Source organism: Phlebotomus argentipes, unplaced genomic scaffold (genome assembly GCF_947086385.1).
Source record: "Phlebotomus argentipes unplaced genomic scaffold, Phlebotomus argentipes genome assembly contig_5, whole genome shotgun sequence".
Lineage (NCBI taxonomy): Eukaryota > Metazoa > Arthropoda > Insecta > Diptera > Psychodidae > Phlebotomus > Phlebotomus argentipes.
Genome location: NW_026776165.1, coordinates 5,957,751 through 5,980,038, shown reverse-complemented (window position 1 = coordinate 5,980,038; position 22,288 = coordinate 5,957,751). Strand labels below are relative to the sequence as shown.

The 22,288-nt window shown below is 44.8% G+C and overlaps 7 protein-coding genes and 1 non-coding gene across 16 annotated transcripts; 4 read left to right on the top strand and 4 right to left on the bottom strand.

The window, feature by feature from the left end:
* Positions 1-908: 908 nt before the first annotated feature.
* On the bottom strand, positions 909-12,215 carry LOC132256387 (calpain-A). 9 transcript variants are annotated; one of them, XM_059752775.1, is made up of 8 exons: positions 11,883-12,215; positions 11,579-11,823; positions 4,957-5,550; positions 3,799-4,731; positions 3,580-3,621; positions 3,250-3,391; positions 2,166-2,360; positions 909-1,481 (listed from the first exon to the last, which is right to left on the bottom strand). In XM_059752775.1, exons 1-8 carry the CDS (start codon positions 12,094-12,096, stop codon positions 1,069-1,071), a joined length of 2,778 nt encoding a protein of 925 aa, XP_059608758.1. In that variant the 5' UTR covers positions 12,097-12,215; the 3' UTR covers positions 909-1,068. The 9 variants fall into 9 exon arrangements, with proteins under 9 accessions (XP_059608758.1, XP_059608762.1, XP_059608763.1 ...); XM_059752779.1 differs by lacking the exons at positions 11,579-11,823; positions 11,883-12,215 and adding exons at positions 10,121-10,372; positions 10,998-11,247; XM_059752780.1 differs by lacking the exons at positions 3,580-3,621; positions 11,579-11,823; positions 11,883-12,215 and adding exons at positions 10,121-10,372; positions 10,998-11,246.
* LOC132256392 (transmembrane ascorbate-dependent reductase CYB561) lies at positions 6,162-8,569 on the top strand. The gene is made up of 2 exons (XM_059752786.1): positions 6,162-6,772; positions 7,356-8,569. Exon 2 carries the CDS (start codon positions 7,365-7,367, stop codon positions 8,097-8,099), a length of 735 nt encoding a protein of 244 aa, XP_059608769.1. The 5' UTR covers positions 6,162-6,772; positions 7,356-7,364; the 3' UTR covers positions 8,100-8,569.
* Trnak-cuu (transfer RNA lysine (anticodon CUU)) lies at positions 9,985-10,057 on the top strand. The gene has a single exon. It is a non-coding gene; the product is annotated as a tRNA-Lys (tRNA).
* A 645-nt stretch (positions 12,216-12,860) lies between the features above and the next one.
* On the bottom strand, positions 12,861-13,910 carry LOC132256391 (juvenile hormone acid O-methyltransferase-like). Its single transcript, XM_059752785.1, has one exon. It carries the CDS (start codon positions 13,719-13,721, stop codon positions 12,873-12,875), a length of 849 nt encoding a protein of 282 aa, XP_059608768.1. The 5' UTR covers positions 13,722-13,910; the 3' UTR covers positions 12,861-12,872.
* A 160-nt stretch (positions 13,911-14,070) lies between these two features.
* LOC132256389 (retinol-binding protein pinta-like) lies at positions 14,071-16,110 on the top strand. Its single transcript, XM_059752783.1, has 3 exons — positions 14,071-14,666; positions 14,775-15,395; positions 15,453-16,110. Exons 2-3 carry the CDS (start codon positions 15,118-15,120, stop codon positions 16,108-16,110), a joined length of 936 nt encoding a protein of 311 aa, XP_059608766.1. The 5' UTR covers positions 14,071-14,666; positions 14,775-15,117.
* A 69-nt stretch (positions 16,111-16,179) lies between these two features.
* On the bottom strand, positions 16,180-19,893 carry LOC132255878 (uncharacterized). The gene is made up of 4 exons (XM_059752049.1): positions 19,002-19,893; positions 18,694-18,939; positions 17,943-18,331; positions 16,180-17,130 (listed from the first exon to the last, which is right to left on the bottom strand). Exons 1-4 carry the CDS (start codon positions 19,674-19,676, stop codon positions 16,185-16,187), a joined length of 2,256 nt encoding a protein of 751 aa, XP_059608032.1. The 5' UTR covers positions 19,677-19,893; the 3' UTR covers positions 16,180-16,184.
* On the top strand, positions 17,535-18,702 carry LOC132256390 (alpha-tocopherol transfer protein-like). The gene is made up of 2 exons (XM_059752784.1): positions 17,535-18,283; positions 18,342-18,702. The coding sequence occupies exons 1-2, from the start codon at positions 17,606-17,608 to the stop codon at positions 18,594-18,596; spliced, it is 933 nt and encodes a 310-aa protein (XP_059608767.1). The 5' UTR covers positions 17,535-17,605; the 3' UTR covers positions 18,597-18,702.
* A 578-nt stretch (positions 19,894-20,471) lies between the features above and the next one.
* On the bottom strand, positions 20,472-22,203 carry LOC132255616 (zinc finger protein 836-like). The gene is made up of 6 exons (XM_059751717.1): positions 22,050-22,203; positions 21,579-21,941; positions 21,330-21,505; positions 21,090-21,267; positions 20,660-20,991; positions 20,472-20,562 (listed from the first exon to the last, which is right to left on the bottom strand). The coding sequence occupies exons 1-6, from the start codon at positions 22,154-22,156 to the stop codon at positions 20,507-20,509; spliced, it is 1,212 nt and encodes a 403-aa protein (XP_059607700.1). The 5' UTR covers positions 22,157-22,203; the 3' UTR covers positions 20,472-20,506.
* Between the last annotated feature and the right edge of the window lie 85 nt (positions 22,204-22,288).

Sequence of the window (22,288 nt, the reverse complement as noted above, 5' to 3'; positions counted from 1 at the left end):
AGGTCAATGCAGAGGTATCGAGTGGCTGTCCATGAGTCTCAAAAGGTGCGCTTCGTGGCAGGAAATCGACAAAGGTGACGAAGAAGAAGAAAAAAAACACCTGCAGACAATCTCATCCTGTGGGAATGTCGGGAAAATCGCAAAGTCTACTGGCACAGCACATAGTTGAGTGCTGGACGAAGAAGTCTGGGAAAATGCTGAGCATTTTCACTGAAAAGTGAGTGAGTCAATTGTGTGAGAAATGGTCAATTTCTCTTCGCAAAGACGCCAGACTCTTTTGCCTCACGCACACTCCCCAATTTCTCCACTTTTTCCGCCCAACAGCTCCACCCTGGCGCTCATGTGGCCTACTCAGCAGCACCCCAGAATCGCAATAAGTACTCTCATCCACACCCGGCCGCATACAAACACCGTGGGGCGCCACAAATCACCCCGAAAAGAGGCATTTTCTCCGTCCAAGGGCCAACTGCGAGATGTCGCCATTGGCCCATCGCGCTCCCGTTGGATCTTCTCACCTCAAACACACCCCTTTTCGCCACTTTCTGCACACCTTAGCACCTGTTTTTCACTCACAATCGCCCCAAACACTACTTAACAGTAGATTCTGGCTGTATATTTACCCATTTAGGTGGCTTTTTGGGTGCTAAATCCCTCACTTTTGCACTTTTGTCGGCCACAGCGAAAATTGCAAATGGCGGAACTCCTTCACGAGTGACGTCTTGCACCAACTTCACGTCGCTCGAGGGCAAAAGTCACAGCGGAAGCCACCCAACGGCTAAATGACAGTGGGAATTGATGGGTTTTGCGGAGGGGAAGCGTGAAATTTGAATGACAAGTGAAACGGTCACTTTTGGGATTTTCTTACAAGAAAACATTCACACAAAAAAAAAATATTGTAATCTATATTCATAGATTTATTTCGAGTGATTACTTGTAAACATGTAATAAAATAAATATTAGTAGAGGGAACACTCTGCGTAAATTGTAATATTTTGTCAATGTCACAAGAATATATATTGATGCGTTAGAAAAAAAGGAGAGAATTATCCTGGCAATTGATCGATGCATTTACGAGTAAACCGTCTTCTCCACCCACTCCTCCATGCTGAACGTGGCCATGTTCGTCCCGTCGACGTCGCGCTCCTTGAAGATGTCAATCATCGTCTTGATCTTCACCGCGCACATAATGAAGTCATCGAACGCAATCATTCCGTCACGGCTGCCGTAGCGATGCGCCAGGGCGTTCAGCACGCGATTATTCAGATGATACCCGGCCGAATTGAGCGCCTCGCGCAACTCAAACGCCCCCAATCGTCCGGATCCGTCGCGATCGTACAGCTTGAACACCGCCTTCCACTTGGCAATGTCGTTGAGCAGCGTCCGGAACTCCTCGAAGCCCAGCTTGCCCGACTGATCCACATCCAGCATCGCCACCATCGATCGACACACGTCCTTCGAGAAGCCTCCGTAATCCGTCATGACTGAAATTCAAGCACAAAAGCGCGCGTCAATGCAGGAAATGGCAAGAAGAAAAAGCCTCACGAAAAGCACTGAAAAGCAGACAAGAAACACTCGAAAATCCTCTTCTTCATCGGCTCTCTGTGACATATTTACACTGTCCGGATGAAGCAAAAGCACAAGAAAGCATGGAAAGTGGATGAAAAAGTAATCAAGTAAACATTTATAGGATATTTTTACACGGAAACGTGTGAAAAAATTGTACTTTTGTGCACATTTTAATTAATTCTCTGCAACAGTGATGATAAATTACACTTGGAGACAATTTTAACGCATAAATTTCACAATAAAAATTAATAAAAACTCTCTAAAGTCTGGAAAATATTACTAAAAACACCCTTCTAATCCCCTAAAATATTTCAATTACATCTAATTTATCAACACTGCTTTCTCTCTAAGAACACAACACAAAATAAAGACTGTGCAGAAGTGTGAAAAATCATCCAAAAACTATTCAATTTACATTCCTTATTATTTGTGGTTGTGTAAAGATCAAAATCACGCAGCTAAAAAAATAAGATGAGGATTAAACGTAAGAAGATAAATCAAATAAACATCAAAACCGCGAGAAAAATTCTCTCTCTCTCTCTCAGTTTGATAAAAAAAATTGCGCACAAGAGTTGAGATAAAAGCCAATGAAGCCTCACCACTTGAGCTCGGCGCCACCGTCACGACGCCCTCGCCGCCTCCTGGATCTGTATTGGCGCCAAACGCCTGGCCGATGGCGTTGTCCTTGCACAGGGCGCCGCACAGGAGCGCCAGCAGCCCGCCGTCGCCCTCGGCGGCCCCGCCGGGCGGAGCGCCCAACTGAGTGGCCCCATTCGCTGACACCTTCATCAAATCTAACACACAGGAAGTCTTGAGCCAATATCGCCACGCTTTGTGCCCTTCGCGCTCGCACAGCGCCCCGAAAACACAAATTTCCCCCCATTTTTTTTCTTGCTTCTTCACGGCAAAACCAAAGAATACAAGGGAAAAGGGATGAGAGTAAAAACCGGAGAAATGTGTGTCAATGGGATCTTTAGCTGCTGAAATTGGCATCTTCGACTCAATTTCACAGACACAAGACAGATAACAAATAAAAGTAAGAACTACAGAGGAGAAGAGGACACAAATTGCAAACTTTAGAGGAATTATTCACATTCCATGCTTAATCCAATGTGCTGCATTCGAGGATATATTCTCAACGTGGTTCATGTTATTTTGACGTTAATGATAAGCTTTTGTCATTTGTTAAAGGATTTATTAGTTGAGAAAGTAATAGCATTATTAGACAATTAAATCACGAAGAATTCAATCAATTTTCAACAGAACGAATCATTCTAGTTCTTTGTTATATCAAAAATTTGATATAAGAAGGAATGAATGATAATTTCTGTATGTTTTTTTGGCAAATTCAACCTTAACAATTCAAAAAATGGCTCATTTTGTGATTCTTCCAGAAAAAAAAACTGCGTAGTAAAGTATGTAAAAACATGTTGCAATTCATCTCCCAAAACCTCAACAGAACACAAGGTAGAGTGACATTCACAAAATGCACGGATTTCTTACAAGAAAACGCATAAAATCTCTACCCAAAACAGAGTCAATTGAACCTCTAAGAAAAATGCATAGAAAATACAGGAAAAATGTTACTCAAAAACCAACCACCAGTCATTAAAGAAATGTCCAATGATGTCTGAATGATTAAGACAATGAGAGATAATGGATTAGTGCAGAGAGAAAACATACCGTCTTTCATTGAGTGATCCAGAATCCTCTTCAACTCCATCCAATCAACTTCCATGTCATCGCCGGCAATGTCAAGGAAGAGTTTCTCCATGGCAGACTTCTGGGGGTCAGGATACGATGGCTGAGGAAGCGACGGTGTCACCTGATTGAATGTTTAATGGAGAAATCAATAAGAACGCCCGTGAAACCCACTAGCCATGATGCAAAGAATCAATGAAAGTCATTCTTGTAGAGCGCAATTCATGCAGTAAAAAAGTCTTCCTTGGTATTCATGCAAACAATGCCATGTCGATGTGAGGGTTAAATTGATAAATCCACACCTAAACTTACATGATCTCTATCACCAAATTCATTTTCGTCGTAATTGCTAACCTAAGAGGTCAATTATAAGGTTAAATTATATGTACAATTGAAAAGAGGATAAATAAGAGAAATCAAACAATAAGAAGCCACAAATATACATTGTTCAACAAGACAATTACAAGGCATCTTTTATATCGTGATACTAAACAGTTAATAATAATCACTCTCAGCATAGTCGATGCTCACCCTATCGTCCACATTTCCGAATCCCACCTCCTCGTCATTCTCCTCCATGTGACTCCTGCCCTCTGAGAACACCCTGATAAGGAATTCACCCTCCTCGTTCGGATCAAATGTCGACGGCACGATCAAGTAGTGTCCAGGCGGCAACTTGAAGCGACAGCTCACCTCCCTGAGATTGATAAATGCCGGCGATCGTGCCACGGAGGCGTTGTACTTGAAGAAATTCATCTTCTGCGGCTTATTCATCAAGTCCCTCTCACTCAGATGATACACAGCAAAGCCAATTGTCAGACAATCCATGCCCATGTTCCTCCTGGAGCGACGATTCTTCTGCATCAGCGCAATGATCACCGTGCACTTGCCCTCATCATCATCCTCATCCGGATCCTCCAGCGAGATGACATACTGCGGATTGTGCCAGAAGCTCTCCAAGTAGTTTCTGCACCCACCAGCTGTCACTCCAGGCGTCCACTCGCCCTCAAACACCGACATCTCCCACTTCTTCTTGCCGCGACTCACTTGATCATCACTCAGTGAGTCCGGACTCAAGTTGCACAATTCCACGCGATCGTAGTGCGTGAGGAAGTCCTTGAATGACATCCAGAACTCGCCATCCACGTCAAAATTCAACCCAATCTGCTCCTTCACATGATCCGGAATGTAGCGCCACTCTGGGCTCTGATCACTCCACGGACCATTCCACTCGGCGTCATTTCCCCACGGATTGCGGAGGCGCAACAGTGGAATCTTGCCACTCGTGTTGGGCGTCACAATGTCCACCATCTGCACTTTCGTGATGGAATACGCATGACCACGAATGAGACCTTCGGACGTCTCCGCTTCCAGCACATTGGGATCCGGCTCCAGACTGCAGCCCATCATTGAGTTCCTCTCCATGCCCTTCAGAAGGATGTTATAGAGATTCGAAGGAGCTTCCTAGGATACAAAGGAGAGAATTAACAGTTATCATTGTGTTTTTTATTGCACATTTGAAGCCTCATGTTCACTGATAATGAGAATTTGGTCACTTCTCTTTACTTTTTCCACTTAACTGTCACAATTCCAGTCTTATCTAAGTGTTCATCCAATCGCTAAGATCGTAAATCCTGTATGTTTCCGCTGATGTAGCATAACTCTCAATTCACACCAACAAAAACTCACCTTCAGATCGTACATTTCCGTCACACCACCCGTGAAATCCTCCATCGCCTCACACGTTGTGCCACCCTTGAGCGCCTCATACGATCCATGCAACTTGGCGTACGCCTTCTCCAGCAGCGCACTCCAGAACTCATTCTTCTCCGTCGAGTGCATGTACAGCAATTCACCACGATACGTCGGCAGACGATCGTCAATCACCACATCAATCCAGCGACCATATTGCCAGAAGCGGAAGTGGAAGATGCCAGCGTAGTCTTCGGAGAAGCTCTGATCCTCAGGCACCACGCGGAAGAACAACTTGGGATCCTGCGTGAGATTCGCCGCAGCCGCCAAAAGCCAGCAATCACCAAGTTCGCCCTGCTGCACATCGAAGCGCGAATAGCCCTCAACGAAGAACTGGGCATCGTCAGCAATCTCCATCGGACGCAGCCACTGGACATAGCGATCCGGACGACGGGAGAATTGGAGTGAACTGTCCGCGGCCGGAAATTCGGGATCCTCAAACAGTGTGCCCGACGCGAGACACTGTTGCCTGAGTGTGTGGAAGTCCTGGACATCACCTCGCGATCTCAAGCCACTTCCACGCTCGCCGAGCTGCAAACAGAAGATAATTTTTGAATTACACTTTCGTCAAATCCCAAATTTTCCATGCATTTATTTTCTTTTTACACGAAATATCGGTGCACCATCGAAAGTTTTCTCCCTCTTCCATGACTTTTCCCCAACATAATGCGTCTTCTCTGCAGATTCAGGCACAATTTTATCACAATCGTCATCAATCAAAGGCAAATGGTCAGTTGTAAAATTCACAACGCCAATTGACAAATTTCCCAAATTTACATTTTCCACTTGAGTCACTCTCAAGCATTCAATCAATTCCTCACAATCCATCTCAGAGAAAATAATCGGTTTTGGTTCACTCTTCGGGTGAGTTTTGGACATTTTCACACACGCGATAAAAATCACAGACAAAGAATTTTGGCTTAAAGAAGAAAAAAAAACCTCCTCAAATCGTGAACCGCGACGCTCGAGGAGCAACTCACGACTGATTGTCCTCAATTGACCACACTTGACTACCAACTAAACTCTCAAACATAAAGGAAAAACCTTCCCTCCGAGCGCTAACAAACCCATGGAGAAAAATGTTGTCACACTTTCTCACTTGGGAGTCAAAATTACTGGGAAATTTACGCTATTATACACCAATTCTCTATCTCTCTTATCGCTGCCATTGATAAAATGAAAATTGGGTGATAAATTAGCGGCGGGAAAAAAAATTGGGCGGGAAACCAAACCCTCAACCAAAACTCAACATATGGTCACTTAAGATTCCTCAATCATCCGCACAATATTTCACTCTCTCTCTGAGTGATGAAAAATACCAGGGAAATTCCTCTGTTTTCCCACCCACACAGACACACGTTGCCGGTGTGGAATTTATCGATTTCATCCATCCTTCTGTACTGTGTGCATATCGACTGACAAACTCCATTACTTGTTGCGCAGGTTTCATCAAAAGCATCTCCTCTCTTATCACAAAATTTTCTCCCCCCTTTAGAAAAAAGCTCACACGAGCGACGAAAAGAGATGTGCAGCGTCTGTAACGGCAGAGAGAGAGTGAGATATCTCCATCTGACCGAGTCTCCCCCAATTTTCGCCTTCATCTCTCAGACTCATTGGGAGTGTTTTTAGTGAATCGAGCAACACGCAATTCCCATTTTGCTCCTCAAGTTGCAACTCAAATTTGTGCAAATACAGTGAAATTTATCGATATTTTTCACATGTAATTGTGGTTCTATTTAGTCTTTACAAAATTGTGAGTAAACACACAACTTTTCACACACATTTTTGACACATTTACAGCTGTTTTCCTCGGAAAACCCCCAACTCAACATATGTCACTTTCCCTAGTGGAAAAACTGCCTTGATTTTGCCTGTTTTCTTCTTTGTATATCTTTCCAAGCTGTTTCTCTCAATTCAAGAGGTTATCTTTTCATGTGAAAATCATTGCCTTCTTAAGCGCGTGTAAGTGAAATTTTTACAAACACTGCGTATCACAGTGTTTTATTTGAACATCTGGTGTTCACTGTATTGATCCAAATATCATCACAGTGTGAATTTATCCACCCGAAATGATCAAAATCATTCAATTTTCGCCTTATTTTCAATAGAATTTTATCATATTGAAGAAATTAGGAAAAGTCACAGCTTTTCTGAACTAATCAAATATCAGTGAAGAGATAGAAATCAAAAAAAAATCCCAATAAATTCTTTAACTCTTCGACAAACACTTTGAAAAGACTGTCAACTACCGGCTTATCCGGAAATTATCGATTTAGAGGTGATAAACTAGCCTCTCTAGTTCAAAATCTACCACTTTTCCACCCCCCTTTTTGCAGAAAAACGCAATGGAGGAAATTGGAGCATCGAATTTAGGTCACTTCAACTCTCTCTACCTCGGCACACTCCTCGTGGGCCTCCTTCTAGTGATCCTCGTGGGCGGCTGGATTGGTTCCCACCTCGGCGGCCTGGCGTGGCACAGCAATCCCGCCGTGCAGTTCAACTGGCATCCACTCCTCATGACCATCGGCATGATTTTCCTCTACGGCAACGCCATTCTCATCTACCGTGGCTTTCGCATGACGAAGAAGCGCAACCTGAAGATCACTCATGCCACTCTGCACGGTCTGGCCTTCCTGGCCACCGTTCTAGGGCTCAAAGCCGTCTTCGATTCACACGATCTCGCCTCACCGCCCATCCCGAATCTCTACTCCATGCACTCCTGGCTAGGATTGCTGGCCGTCATTCTGTTCTCTGCTCAGTACCTGGTGGGTTTCATCTCATTCCTCGCTCCTGGCCTCAGTCAACCACTGCGGGAGAAGATTATGCCCTATCACGTCCTCTTCGGCCTCTATGGCTTCGTTGCGGCCGCCGCCACGGCTCTCCTTGGCTTCTCCGAGAAGATCTTCTTCACCCTGAAGAGTGACTACGCCAATCTTCCCGCCCAAGGCATCCTTGTCAACTTCATCGCTCTCTTTGTCATCCTCTTCGCCGGTCTGGTGGTCTATCTCGCCACTGAGAGTCGCTACAAGCGACAGGCTCTGCCCGAGGATGCCATCTTGCTCACTGGCCAGACTGACTGAACGCCAGAAGTCACAAATCTATCCTCAAAAAGCTTTCTCTTTGCCATGCTATAGCCAAGACTTGATGTAATATACACATATACAAAGTTAAATAAATGGATGGATACTTAATTAACTACAATAGCTGGCATTTTCTTCGCCTTTTTGGTATATCTTTTAGCCAAAATGATAAGACTTTCCACTAACTTTACTTGCAATTTCCGTCACTTTAATGCGTTTAAAACAACATTAATATTACGATAAGAAGTTCAAAGAAATAAACACAGATTTCAAAGAATACTTTTATCAGTCTTACAACCAAATATCTCTCAATATCCACTAAATAAATTACCCATAATGATAAACCTTCACTTTTTACAACCAACATTAAAGAAACTTTGACAATTTATATGTCACAAAAGGTAAGATATATTCGTCTGTCTTGTTGCTATTTTCTTCTTTTTTCATTGTGACTCATCATAATAGTAAAATCACAGTCATCACAAACGATTCAGAATCATTTCGCAAACCTATAAAATTTAAGTGGAAAACTACAAATTTCACAGCAAACTGTTGCTTCGCAGACAAGAAGAAAATCATATGAAGATGTGTGAGAAAAAATCGATTTTCCTGGCGCCAAAGCTCAACCAGACACGCCAATTCCAGCACGGACGTGCAAAATTCCCATATCATCACTCAACGCGGACACTCCCAAGTCCCTCCCAGTTGAGGGAAGGACACACTAAATTGCTGCCAGTTGATAATTACCTTCTTGAAAAACTTTATACTCGGCAAGAGACGAGCAACTCTAGCAGAAACGCGTGAAAATTCCTCCGAAATTTCCTCCAATTCATCCTCATCGCTCATTTTTCTCCCCTCAATTCGCTTCTCAATTCACTGTAAGAAAAAAAATCACCCTTCACGTGACTTACACCACTCACTGTCTCTCCACTGACTAACTTGGCAATCTCGAGAGCGATCTAAACATCTCGCGATTGACGAAAATACTCGTCTCGACTGCGCAAACTGTCGACTGTGATTTTTTGGAACTCTCTTATCACAATCACACTATCACAAAGTCATAAGCTCGTGAGAGAGGGAGAGAACGCTTCTGAGGAAGTGCTCGTGAGAGGAGAATTAAGTAATTATCCGATGATAATTCCCAGTGATCTCATTCGCGACAAAGGCTGTGGCTTTAGAAGGTGAGCCAGAGATAGAGTGCATGAAAAAGTGCGTCTATTGTTGGCGACAATGCAACAATTGGTGGAATTAAAACGCGCACAATTGAACCATTAACCCATTGATGGACAGCAAAGTATTTAATTGAGCGTCTTCTTGCGTGTGAAGATAGAAAGTGTGCGAATTAACGTGATTTCACCCAAAAAACTGATGAGAATTTAAGAGAGTGTGACTAAAATCAAGTTTAAAGAGTAAACAAACTTAAAGGGCTTTTCGCCGGTTTAAAACTGTAGAATTCTAGCATGAAATAAAACTTCTACGAATTCTTCATGTGTTCATTCAGGTGAATAATTAATATTTCTCTTCTCATGAATTGTCTTTGTTGAGAAATTGAATGGAATTATCACCATAATCCCATATTTTTTGCTACATTTTACGCTACAGCACCACACAGTGCAATTAAACGTCCATAAGCATCTCTAATGAACTGTGAAGGTTTCACGCGGAAAACATGTAAACTAATTAATACAAGATTCACGGTCACCCCGCGAAAAATCCATAATTCTGCACGCATCTGCACAATAATTGCCAAAGGGCAGCATGAGAATGCAAATGATGCAAAAGGGCGCACGAAGATGGGGAGAAATCGACCTCTAAAGGGTTAACTATGAGAATCCGATGAGAGACGACAAGTGATGATGGAGTTGTTGCCAGCTGAGACACAAGTGCCCGGCTAGCTCAGTCGGTAGAGCATGAGACTCTTAATCTCAGGGTCGTGGGTTCGAGCCCCACGTTGGGCGATCTTTTTTTTTCACTTCTTAACGCTATTTTAGCAACTTTTCTACCTTCTCTTGGCTACTCACAACTTTCATATTCTTGATGCTGGGCAGAATACGCTTGTGCTCGGCCTCCTTCTTCACGAAGATCTCCTGAATGGCATTGCCAAGGTATTCCTTAGCGGCGCCAACGAGAGCCTCTCCAGCCGCATTGAAGAGCTTCTGCCCGGCGCCCTTAAACAATCCCTGCAGAGCATCATCCATGGTTCCTTGGAGGGGGGTGGAAGGGATCTAGGAGGGCTTCAGGAGGGAGGAAAACGCTTGAAAGACTTGCAAAACCTGCAAAAATGCACCACAATTGTTGATTTTCTCACTGATATCGCGTCCAGAGACTTGAATTTTTCACTGCAAAGCTCTCCCAATGATTCTATAGCGTGCGAATCGCGCTCCAAAACAGGCAGGAAGCAATAAAGAAGACGTGTTTTGATCAAAAAGGTGAATAATAAGGTGGGAATGTGTCGTCATCAGTGACGAATATGCCTCGCCAAGGCCTTGAAGATGAGTGGAAATGAAGGTGAATTAGCACTGATTAAATCGATTAGGAAGCCTGGGAGGCGCCTCTACGCCCCAAAGCCCCAAACAATGACCCAAAAAGTGAGGAAAATCGGGAAAATCGTTAAGGCATTCACCTTGATATCTAACCTCAATTCCTATTTCCCCTTCTCAGGGTGAGTTTTCATCGATTTCCTCGGTGCCAGGCCGTCTGGCGAGGGATTCTTTCGGTGTGGCCCCAACCTTTGACCACCGGGGAGCACTACTGAGTGATTTGCAGCCCCACCCAATCAATTGGCTGGCCAAAAATAGCCTGGGAAGCTTTGCACTGAAGCCAGTCTCCGGATGACATCACTGGGAATTTTTGATGTGTCTTTTTCACCCCAAATACCACCCAAATTCCACAATTTACCGGCTTTTTCGTACTACACCATCCACACTCTGCACATTATCACGTCCAAAACGTGAGATAAGACGCTGGAAACGTGACAAAAAGCACTTGAAGTGGAGCAAACAAAACGCACAACCAAACACTCTGATGACGTCACCGACTGACAGCCAGCCGCCTGATGGCGCTCTTTTTTGAATTCCAACTCACAGCACAACCGTCGCAATTTGGTGAATTTTCCGCGAAATTCTTTGAGATTTTGATCAATTTCCTCGAGAAAGCACCAATAACTATCGTATGAAAACAATTTGAGTCAATTTACACCAATATGTATGGTTTACATGAGAGAAATGAGTGAATTTGGCAGAGAGCCAAGGAGTTTTCAGACATTTCACCGAATTTTCCAACAATATTTAATCTCTCTCGCACTTAATAATTGCCTTTAACACTCGGTTCAATGCTTGAGAGGACGAAGAGAGTGAATCAGAAACAAGACACATAGTCACAAGCTATTTTTGGAGCCATTTTTCTCCAGAAAATGAAGAAAAATAGACAAGACACCCGAATTCAGGACGGCTTCGTGCTAAAAATAACTATAGAATTACCGTGAAAAACGACGACTGGTCTTCAGGAACTTTTACAGCATTGCAGGGAATCTCCTCAAGTCCATAGCCTGAGATTGTGGGCGGCACAACTGGAGGATTTGGATCAGAAACAATTGATCCGAACGATGAGAGACTGCCTGATCCTCCGCCGAAGCCCATTTCACCCAGAGAAGGATACAGAGGAGCGCCTCCGGGAATCTGGGGCAGCGGAGGAGGCATCACGAAGCCATAGGCAGAGTTGGGAGCTGCAAGAGAGGCAAAATCAGTGGGTGGAAAATGACGGGAAACTCCGCAAACATCTTACTGGGCATTCCCGGCATTCCGGGTATTCCTGGGGCTGGACCAGTGGGATATGGACACATGCTGGACACTCCTGAAGAAGAGCTGCCCGTGGAGTACGCATCCGGCGCCCTGGGGACCGAAGGGGGCGGTATTTTCCACCCAGTCTGCATTGCAGCCGTGTTGTGCCATCCCATTCCATTGGCGTGCCAATTTTTCGGGTAGTAATTGAAAGCCATTTTCGCTACAGGCAACACTAGTGTCACTTTCTGTGATTTTCCTACACTTTTCTCTAAGAGAAAATATCACTTTTCACTGGGAATTCGCAATTTTTGGCCGCTAAAGCAAGCGTGTCAAGGTTGAAAGCTTCACAGAAGAGACACGTTTCCAAAACCCGGACCATAAAAGGCGGTAAAAACTAAAGTGGATTCAGTAGGCTTTGACCACTTAATCACCGTAGATACAATATTATCCGGATTAACTTTGAGATTAGCAACTACAGCACCGCAAAACACTCTGCTAGAGGTGATTTTTCACAAGAAAATACGAATCAACTTGCGAAATGCTCAAAGTGCTGTCAAGATATGAACACCAAAACAGAGAGTTCGATTCACAAAATCCACACAAAAGAGAGACTGAGAGCACACTGAACGGAGCTTAACTCTCTCGTACTTGCTCTCGTAACCCTGAAAATGCACATGAACTCAGAGAGAACTCTCAACATGTGACTTGACGCGAGAGAGACTGAAGAGAGAGTGGAAATCGCGCTTGAGGAAACGAGAAAAGATATTATAAGCGAATCCAAAGTGCGTTGGCGGGAACGAGAAGTCGACGTTTTGGTCTGAATCACGAATTTTAGCGGGAAACCCGAGTTAATTTGTGGGTCTAGCGCTGTTTCCCATGAGACAGAGGCTCAAGAAGTGTTGAATGTGTGAGGAATTCCAGGTGATTTCCTAAATTATCACGTGTTTCATTCAGACCAAAGATGATTAAAATCGGTGAAGAAATCACACTTTTATTTACCCTTCTTTCCATATAAAATCAAATAGCTGTTTGGCTTATAAATTCTCCCAGTATTATCTCGATACTGTCCAAGTACGAATTGATCGAAGTATTGAAGACGTTCTTGGAAGATTTCCTCTTCTTCTTCTGCTGTAACATTCTTGGCGAATTTATTTGGCATTGATTTGAGGAAATTCTCTTTTGCTCTATCAGAGCCAAATTCAAAAGGAACTTTCCCGAATTCTACTCTTAGATTTTTGAATCCTGATTTCTCCATGAAATTTACAGCCTTAGCTTTAGCTTCATTGATTTTCCTGTACGGAAAGGCATAGAAATCTTCCCATCCTGTGAAATATTCCTTCCATCGAGGCTTCTCACAAACCGACAAGATTGCATCGATAGCCGGAGTGTCAGTTGAAATCACAAGAAAGCAATCGCCACCGGGCTTAAGAAGGCTGTAGATGTTGTCCATGGCCTGCTGTTGATCCTTAATCCACATCAAGCAGAAAAATGACGTCACATGATCGAAAGTTCCAAGTTTTCTCGCCAAATTCCCATCAATTTCCACTCCAATATCCAACACTTCGCACGAAACTCGCTCAATTCCCTCGAATTCCCTCTTCTGCAGCTCAACCATTGGCTCAGAGATGTCCGAAAGCACGAGTCTGGAGAAGTTGGACGACAATCGAGGATAAAATATCTCACGAAGAGTATTTCCAGGCCCACTGCCGATGTCTAAAAGCGAATCCTTCCCATCCTTTCTCCACTCTATCCAGTCGAAGAACTCATCGAGAATATTTCTCGTAAGGGTGAATGTAAAATTATTTCCCTCAAAATACTCTTTAGCGTTTTCAAAAGACATTTCACTTTTTTGCGCAAAACAACAATTCTTCCTCAAAGACGAAATGCAACTGAAAAGCTTCTCGCAAAAACACGGCAAATCTAAGTGTTTTACGCATCTTACACGTGTTTTATCTGGATTTTATCTATCTAGTTCAAGAGTTGAAGCCTTGATGACTCCTTATCTAATGCTATGTAAAGTTTATCTGGCAAGAAATTGGGAAATGTAGGTTGTAGTATTAAGAGGATTACAAAAGAAAGTATAAATTATCCGTGTTGTTATTATTATCATTCACTATAATAACGCATTTCTTTTCATTTTCCACCGTAATTTACTAATTTTCTTCGCGAAATCTGTGATTTTTCATTGCTAATCACAATTGCACTGGAGAATTAAGAGTGTCTTACCTTGAAAAACTGATCCGCAGGATTGAAATTATCACCCCATCCTGACAATCCGCCGCGAAAAGCCCTGGTTGAGTACTTGTAGTGTCCTTTGGGTGCTGAAATGCCACTGCAATTGTACCGCGAATGCCTCACAACCGACCTTAAAGAGTGACCACAGTGAGAAACCACTCGAAAAAAAACACCCTTAATCAGACACACCCTCTCTCAATGGTCACCACTCTTCTCCTTCCGTCTGGATCTTCAACCAGTTTCGTGAAGGCGTAGACAAAATTGGGCTTCTGCATCATTTTCACGATCAGCAAATCACAATAAAACACTTGACAATGATTTAGTGAGCGAACGAATGTGAGTGAAAAATTGCGGGAAACCTTTGGCTCACGTCGCGATCAGCCGTGAGTGCGCGTGAGCAATTGAAAACAGTAATTAGAGTTGAAACGAAAATACACAATGAATGAAGGCGAAAGAGAAAAGAGAATGAATTGCCAAGAATTTAGAAGATGTGCTCACTTGATTAATTACACGGAAAAGCAACTCTTCTGCGAATTGTCAACATGCAGAGGTAATTTTTGCAATCATAAAAACTAGAAATGCAATTAAAGATCATAGAGAGTTGAGTGTATTTTATGGCGCCAAATGTACAAATGCTCCTTTTCTCACTAAATTACAGTGAAATTACAAAGTTTACACGACGAAATGCCATCTCTGGAGCGACATAAAGTTTACCAGTGCGTCTGGTCGCCAGATTTTCACGAGACAAAGCCGCGATAGCGCGAAATTTATTTTCGAGAATGTACACAACTATAAATATTCCCCATGTCGCTACATTTTACAACACCCACATTTTGCAAGCAAGTGTTCAGTAGCCAATTGCGGGTGGTCAGTGAAAATTGCACTTGACGATCGCACTTCTGGATTTATCTAATCACATAGAAGGATCAAGATAAGTCTGTCTGAAGACATCGAATGGGGAGAGAAAGTCAGTCAGTAGAAGGTTTTTCTCGCAATTAGAGATGATTAATATTCGTCCGATCAGTTCAGAATTAGCCAAAGTAGCTAAGGAAGAGATTAATGAGGTGCCCGAGAGGATCAGTGAGGATCTGGAGGCGCTCAAGGAGTGGATAAGAAAGCAACCGCACTTGAGAGCGCGAACAAGTGATCAATTCCTCGTTGGCTTCTTGCGCGGCTGCAAGTGGAGCCTCGAGAGGGCCAAGGAGAAGATTGAGGACTTCTACACGCTCAGAGGAAGAATTCCAGAACTGATGAAAGGACGAGATCCTCTAGATAAGAGGTAAAGGACTAATGATTTGCAAAAAGTTACTATTTTCCAATTAAAATTTCAATTCAGGACCAGGAAGCTCATCAGGACGGGCGTGGGTTTGCCTCTTCCACTGACAGAAGCGCCAGGAAAGCCCAGGATAATGCTGATCCGTCCGGCAGCCTATGATCCTGCGCTCTTCACCTTCGCCGATGTGATGAAAGTGGGCAATATGATTGGAGATGTGCTGCTGCTGGAGGACGATAACATGATGATAGCGGGCCAGATAGATATCCTCGATTTGGCTGATGTTTCTGCTGGTCATTTCATGCAAATGAATCCTGGCCTCATGCGGAAAATCACCCTTTTGACGCAGAAAGCAAATCCTATGCGACAAATTGAGACGCACTGCATCAACACTCCTCCAGGCTTCGAGACGATCTTCAACATGTTTAAGGGATTCGTGAATGAGAAGCAGAGGAACAGGATTCACGTTCATCGGAACACTGAAGAGCTGTTCAAGTGCATTCCCAGGAAGCTCTTTCCCACCGAATATGGCGGAGAAGCGGGAAAGATTGAGGATATCATTGATTTCTGGGAACAGAAGCTGATCACCTATTCTGAGTGGTTCAAGGAAGACGAAGAGCAATATGGTGTGGATGAGGAAAAGCGTCAGAAACCGTACAAGGATGCCACGCAGGAGTTCTTCGGACCAAATGGATCTTTCAGAACGCTGAATTTGGATTGAATAAACAAAAATTTTCCTCAGTGATGTATTATTGATATCTTATCTTAACAGCTCAATAAAGATAATTGCTTCTCTCAGTCGAATTCCAATTGACGAAAAGATCCCTCGAAGCCGAAGAGTGATTCTGCCGTTCTGGGTGTGCCTTTCCTCTTGCTCTCATCCGTGCCGTACTTCTCATCGTCCAGGAACCACTGTCTTCTCTCCGCCAGCTTCTTCTCCCACCCCGCAATGATGTCCGGCAAGCTTCCGCCCGTGCCGCCGTACTCCTCGGGCAGGAACTCAAGCGGTATGGCCGATTGCAGGGACTCCAGGCTGGCGTGCACGTGAATCTTCACGCCACTCTTCTCAATCATCTGCTTCTTGAACATGTTGAAGAGCGTCATCATGGATGAGGGCAGATTGAGGTAGTGAATCTCCTTCTGATGCAGCGGAGTCGCTTGCTGCGCAATCATGATCAGCTTCTTCAGCACCGTTGGCGTGAAGGTCATGTAGTGGGCCGTCGTCATTCCCTTGAGATCGATGATGTCCACATGTCCAGCCACAACGCAATTATCGTCCTCCATGATGGCGATGTCATTTATCATGCTGGCCACCTTCAGCATCTCGTAGATGGTGAACTTGTTGGGATCGAACACACTTATCCTGTTCAGGTAGATTCTCGATCCGCCAGGAGGACAATTGGGCATCGGCAGGGAGTATCCCGTCCTGATAATCGCCTTGTTCTGCTCACTAACTGGATCCCGATCCTTCCTCATCTCCGGAATTGTGCTTCTCACAGAGTAGTAGTTGTCGATCATCTCCTTACTCTTCTCCAGGCTGTACTTGAAGTTCCGCAAGAAGGCCACCAGGAATTGATCATCGGTGCGGGAAATCAAGTGGGGCTCCTTGGCCAGCCAATCCTTGAGCGCTTGCAGATCCTTCTCGATCCTCTCGGGCACCTCGTGCAGCTTCTCTCGCACCACAATCTCCAACTCTCGATTCAGCGGTCGAATCTTCGCCATTTTCGCGCGTGCTTTGATGCTTCTTGTCACCGGTTAGGACGCTTTTAAGGCACTGGATCACATGGATGGTGTTTTGGGCTGGGATCTCGTGTATTTTCATGTGATAAGATAAAACGAAATTGTGACCATTTATCAGGCTATTGAGTGGATTTGTAGTCATTTCACAAAAGATTCCACTCACAGAGTCGAACTATTACACTTTTATCACTGAATTCTTAAGCATCCTTTTTTGCATATGACTTCAATTGAAATTTACCAACAATTCTGTGCTTAAAAACGCCTAAAAACAACAAAAATATTTTATTGCACTTTGCAAAAGAATCTTATTTCCTACGCCTTTGTTGACTTTCCACTTGAAGAAGCGGTGAATTGGCTTTTTGACTCACAATCTCTCTCTATGAGAGATTTATCTTATCTTTGCTTCTGGTGAAAAGTCTGCACCGGTCGCAAGTTATATCCAGTCATACGTGAATTGTCTAGTAAAAGTGCAGAAAATGTCTGAGAAGATCAGAGAATTATCACCGGAATTGGCAAAGCTCGCCAAGGAGGAGCTCAATGAGGTGCCCGAGAGGATCAGTGAGGATCTGGAGGCGCTCAAGGAGTGGATAAGGAAGCAACCGCACTTGAGAGCGCGAACAAGTGATCAATTCCTCGTTGGCTTCTTGCGCGGCTGCAAGTGGAGCCTCGAGAGGGCCAAGGAGAAGATCGACAGTTACTACACAGCTCGAACGGTGGTGCATGAAGTCATGAGTCCGAGAGATCCAGTGCTGGAGAAGAATCTGGCAATAATGAAGCTGGGCTACTTGATTCCGCTGCCCGAGACAGAATCACCGGACAGTCCACGTGTCGTTCTCATTCGCTACGGATGCTACAATCCTGACCAATTCTCCATCATCGACGTGCTGCGCGTGAGCCTGATGATTGCCGATTTGCAGCTGGCGCAGGACGACAACAGGATGTGCGCCGGTGAGACGGTGCTCGTGGACATGGAGAACACCACCATGAAGCACTTCCTGCAACTCACGCCGGTGCTGATGAAGAAGTTCGCCATGCTGACTCACGAGGCGACACCGGTGCGCCAGAAGGGATTCCACTTCTTCAACACAGCGGCAGGATTCGAGGTGGCCTTCGGAGCATTCAGGAACTTCATGAAGGAGAAAGTGCGCCAGAGAGTAAGGATACAATCGGATTAATCTCAAGCATCGGGTTAACCAATAGACCTCATTTCAGTTCCAAGTGCACGGAAACGGCGTGGAGTCAATCATCAAGATTGTTCCGCAGAGAATCCTTCCACAGGAGTACGGAGGTCAAGCTGGGAGTATCTCTGAACTTCTGGCTTCCTGGGAGAAGAGACTCATCGACAACCGAGAGTATTTAATGAGTGAGGAGAAGTACGGTGTGGATGAGAGCAAGAGGATCAACGGGAAGAAAAAGGAGGAGGTTTATGGCACTCAAGGATCCTTCCGCAAATTGGAAATTGATTAACTCTTCAATTGTGATTCTATAGAGAAATTTATCAATTATACACTGGAAAATTTACATATTTTAATTGTACTATTTTCTCCTTGCAGGATTAGTCAACTTGTAGCTTCCTGAAAGATCCTTCCACACCAAAGAGAGTCTCTGCATTCTTTGGGCGTCCAATGCGTCTCTTCTCATTCGTTCCGAAGTTGTCCTCTTCCCTGAAAAAGTCCCTCGCACCAATCAGATCTTTCTCTAGATCATCGATGATCTTCTGAATGGGACCAGCTTCTCCGCCGTATTCGCTGGGCAGGAGTCTCTTGGGGATGCACTTGAAGAGCGATTCGCGGTCTGTGTGAACGCGGAACTGAAAGAAAGAGGGACAATCTTCAGCAGAGGCAATTGGAAAAGGGATTTTGTGGTCATTACTCTTTGCTGCATCTTCTCATTGAACATTCCTTTGGCCAGATTGTAGACAGTGGCGAAGCCCGAGGGCGCATTGACGAAGTGGAAGCCCTTCTGGCGCAACGGAGAGGCGTCTTGAGTGATCATTGAGAACTTCTTCATCAGCACCACATTCGCCTGGCCCAGATGCGCCATTGTGGCACCAGCGAGATCAACAATCCCAATCTGACCGGCAATGCTGCGATTGTCATCCGTGCACAGCAAGATGTCATTCACCATCAGACTGACCCGAATCATCTCGTGAATTGTGTGGAGAGTCGGATTGTAAACTCCCGGCCTGAACAGCATAATTCTCGGACCATCTGGACGCTCAGTTAGCGGCAGTGGCATGACAAATCCCATCCGAATCACCTCCAGAGTCCTCTTCTCGAGCGGATCACGGTGGTGTATCAATTCCGGGAGGGCAGATCTCACAGTGTAGAAGGTGTCCAACTTCTGCTTTGTCCTCTCGAGACTCCACTTGCATCCCCTGAAGAAAGTCACCAAGAACTGGTCATCTGTTCGGGCCTTCAAGTGCGGTTGCTTCCTTATCCACTCTCTGAGAGCCTCCAGATCCTCACTGATCCTCTCAGGCACCTCATTGAGCTCCTCCTTGGCAATTTTCACCAATTCCGGAGCGATGGGACGAATATTTGTCATGGTTGCACAAAACTACACTGACAACATTGACGCGCTCAAATTGATTTGATATCACAAAACCCTGATTAGATAAGGGCACTTCGTTGCCTGCATCACCCAGTCACGTCTCAATTTCTGCCCAGCAACGCGAGCCGGCAACAATTCGATTTTTTATTAAATCAATAAAGTCTCTCCGGTTCTCGCGATGAGTGGCGTTTTCCCGCGTTTGTCGTCCATCTCCACTAAATTGGAGGACACTGCTCATGAGTCCAGCACCAGGACTCGCAGCTCCGTCCTCGAGGGTCCTCGCCAATCGCGCTGGCATCGCGAAGTGATCCGCAGTGATGCGCCATTCGCCAGTCGCAACTTTGCCCACCCTTTCGCCCCTGCGCCGGCAGAGGCAAAGTTCCTGGGCGGTCTGGGTCATGGCGGTGCCCGGAAGCACTCCAAGCTGCACCCAAATCGCGCCACACTCGTGCAGAAGCTCCTGGGCATGAGGACACAGAGCCGCGTGAGGTTTTCCCTCACGGAGGATTCCGCAAAGGCTGGCTTCCGGCTGAGCAGAAGCTTGCCGCCACTCGCGATGACGCGCGTCGTGAAAGCCATCTGCGAGGCGGACAACATTCCCACGCCCACGAGATCCGATCCATCGGATGACGAGCGTCTCCTGGTGACACGCGTGGAGAGAACAACGCCCAGAGTGAGTGTGGACGCTGGCGAGCAGCCTGAATGCGCCACTCTCGATGGTGGATTGGAGGTAAGTTCGATTGCTAAAGCTTAACTTCATTTAATTGGAACATAATTCAATAAATCTCGTGAAAAAAGGAATGAAAGTGAATACTTTGCGGTAACTAAACGAATAGCCTCTCCAACAACACGCTGCAAAACTCCTTCGAAACGGGACCATCTGCAATGTACAGATGACAAATCACACTCATTTCATCATAGAGATAGAGGTGATAAAATAAAGATTCTAAAAAGATGAAATCAAATGTAAAACTCACCGTGAATCGTAATCGGAAGTCCTCTGTGAGTTGTTCTGATGTGTTTGGTGTAAAAATACTTGTGTTTGTACGTTGAATTGCAGTACGGACATGTTTGAGGCTTCCTTGGATGCGTTTTCTTGACTCGTGACATCACACTATGGACATTACGCTTCACGTGATGCCTTGAGTGAGCTGCAAGACTCCTCCTGGACGCAAAGACTTTGTCACACACGTCGCAGTTGATCTTCTCTGTCTTCAAGAGATGACGAATCATTGCAGATTCTGTCCTGAAGACTTCCGGACACTCAGGACATGCGAAAGAGTCCTCACTGCCCTTTGCAGCAGTGCTTCTATGAAAGGAGAGCATCAGAAACGATCAATGTAGTCTTTGAAGGAAATTTAGCTAAATTTTATCAGTGAAAACTCAACTGAAACGACTGAAACTCACTCATTTGTGGTGTTCATTGCCACACCGTTGCTGTCTTCAGCTGGATAAACATCCCCAAAGTCCACCAGCACCTCGAAGTAAACGCCACTGTCCGCTTCCGCCTCTCTGGCATCGTAGTAATGCTGAATCTCCATGTGATCCAGAAGAACGCAGCAAATCTGCTTCGAAATTGGACCATCTGTAGAGAGGGAAAAGCATGATTATTCACTATCCTTCTAAGAAGAAGAACTTCAGACTTACCTCTGGCGCTCACTGGGAGGCCCTTGTGATTGTCTCTCACGTGAATCTTGAGGGGCACATCAAGTGGAAGCGTTTCCTGGCAATACGAACACTTGTGATCGCTTCTGTGCTTCACCAGTTCAGCTTTCGCCTTGAATCCTTTGCCGCAAATCTTGCACGAGAACCAATTCACGTGGCTGAAAGTGTAAGAATCCTTTAGACAAATATCTTGAGAGACATTAACTACAATTTTCCCGAATTTCATTGTACCTGAAGTGGAATTTCTTGAGGTGAAGCTTTAAGGTGTGTTTGTATATGAATTCCGCGTTGCATTTTTCACACTGAAACAGTTGATCTGTTGGGGCTTTTGGAGCTGTCTCGGGCTGTGTTTCCGGCTGTGCAGCCACTTCATTCAAGTGTCGCACAATGTGGGAAATTGCATTTTCGCTCACCCCAAAAGACGAGCTGCAAAAGGGACAAACGTACTCCACTGTCGTGTAGGAAAGCGTCTGATCATTACAATTCTGGTCATTTGGCGGTTCTATCATCATGATTTGCTCCTCCAAGTCAGGCAAATCTTGCGCCAGTATATCAATTTTCTTTTGCTCCTCCGACAAATCCATTGCGGCAAAACTGTGGACAGTAAATTGAGGAAAATGAGAAAATCTTCTAGCTCTGCAAAGCGATTCATGAGGTCTAACCTCATCTCTGCCCAACACAAGAATTTCCGCATATACTCACTCAATCTCCATGTTTATTGGCTCATCTGGTGGATTCTGATAGTAAATATCCATTTTCGCACACTCGTCATCTGCTTCTTCCTCCTTAGATTTGATATTTCCCATCATTCGATGATGAAATGCACCGCGCGTCGGCACAAACCTTTTACCATCGCCCGTTTAGACGAGTTTCAAGTTACATATTCGACCAGTTTTCATATTCACCATGCGCGATCAGCAGTATTTGAATTATAAAATACA

What these genes read in the sequence shown, in the direction of transcription:
- LOC132256387 (XM_059752775.1), bottom strand. Translation starts at nt 12,096, where the DNA reads ATGGCTTTCAATTACTACCCGAAAAATTGGCACGCCAATGGAATGGGA. An exon ending in CGGAAATGTACGATCTGAAG is followed by an intron (nt 4,732 to 4,956) that starts GTGAGTTTTTGT and finishes TTTGTATCCTAG; the next exon opens with GAAGCTCCTTCGAATCTCTA. An exon ending in GGATCACTCAATGAAAGACG is followed by an intron (nt 2,361 to 3,249) that starts GTATGTTTTCTC and finishes CCTGTGTGTTAG; the next exon opens with ATTTGATGAAGGTGTCAGCG.
- LOC132256392 (XM_059752786.1), top strand. Translation starts at nt 7,365, where the DNA reads ATGGAGGAAATTGGAGCATCGAATTTAGGTCACTTCAACTCTCTCTAC.
- LOC132256389 (XM_059752783.1), top strand. Translation starts at nt 15,118, where the DNA reads ATGATTAATATTCGTCCGATCAGTTCAGAATTAGCCAAAGTAGCTAAG. An exon ending in CGAGATCCTCTAGATAAGAG is followed by an intron (nt 15,396 to 15,452) that starts GTAAAGGACTAA and finishes ATTTCAATTCAG; the next exon opens with GACCAGGAAGCTCATCAGGA.
- LOC132255878 (XM_059752049.1), bottom strand. Translation starts at nt 19,676, where the DNA reads ATGACAAATATTCGTCCCATCGCTCCGGAATTGGTGAAAATTGCCAAG. An exon ending in ATGAGAAGATGCAGCAAAGA is followed by an intron (nt 18,940 to 19,001) that starts GTAATGACCACA and finishes TCTTTCTTTCAG; the next exon opens with TTCCGCGTTCACACAGACCG. An exon ending in AACGACACGTGGACTGTCCG is followed by an intron (nt 17,131 to 17,942) that starts GTGATTCTGTCT and finishes GGTGACAAGAAG; the next exon opens with CATCAAAGCACGCGCGAAAA.
- LOC132255616 (XM_059751717.1), bottom strand. Translation starts at nt 22,156, where the DNA reads ATGATGGGAAATATCAAATCTAAGGAGGAAGAAGCAGATGACGAGTGT. An exon ending in CCAATAAACATGGAGATTGA is followed by an intron (nt 21,942 to 22,049) that starts GTGAGTATATGC and finishes TACTGTCCACAG; the next exon opens with TTTTGCCGCAATGGATTTGT. An exon ending in ACTTCCGATTACGATTCACG is followed by an intron (nt 20,563 to 20,659) that starts GTGAGTTTTACA and finishes TGTACATTGCAG; the next exon opens with ATGGTCCCGTTTCGAAGGAG.
- LOC132256390 (XM_059752784.1), top strand. Translation starts at nt 17,606, where the DNA reads ATGTCTGAGAAGATCAGAGAATTATCACCGGAATTGGCAAAGCTCGCC. An exon ending in AGGAGAAAGTGCGCCAGAGA is followed by an intron (nt 18,284 to 18,341) that starts GTAAGGATACAA and finishes ACCTCATTTCAG; the next exon opens with TTCCAAGTGCACGGAAACGG.
- LOC132256391 (XM_059752785.1), bottom strand. Translation starts at nt 13,721, where the DNA reads ATGTCTTTTGAAAACGCTAAAGAGTATTTTGAGGGAAATAATTTTACA.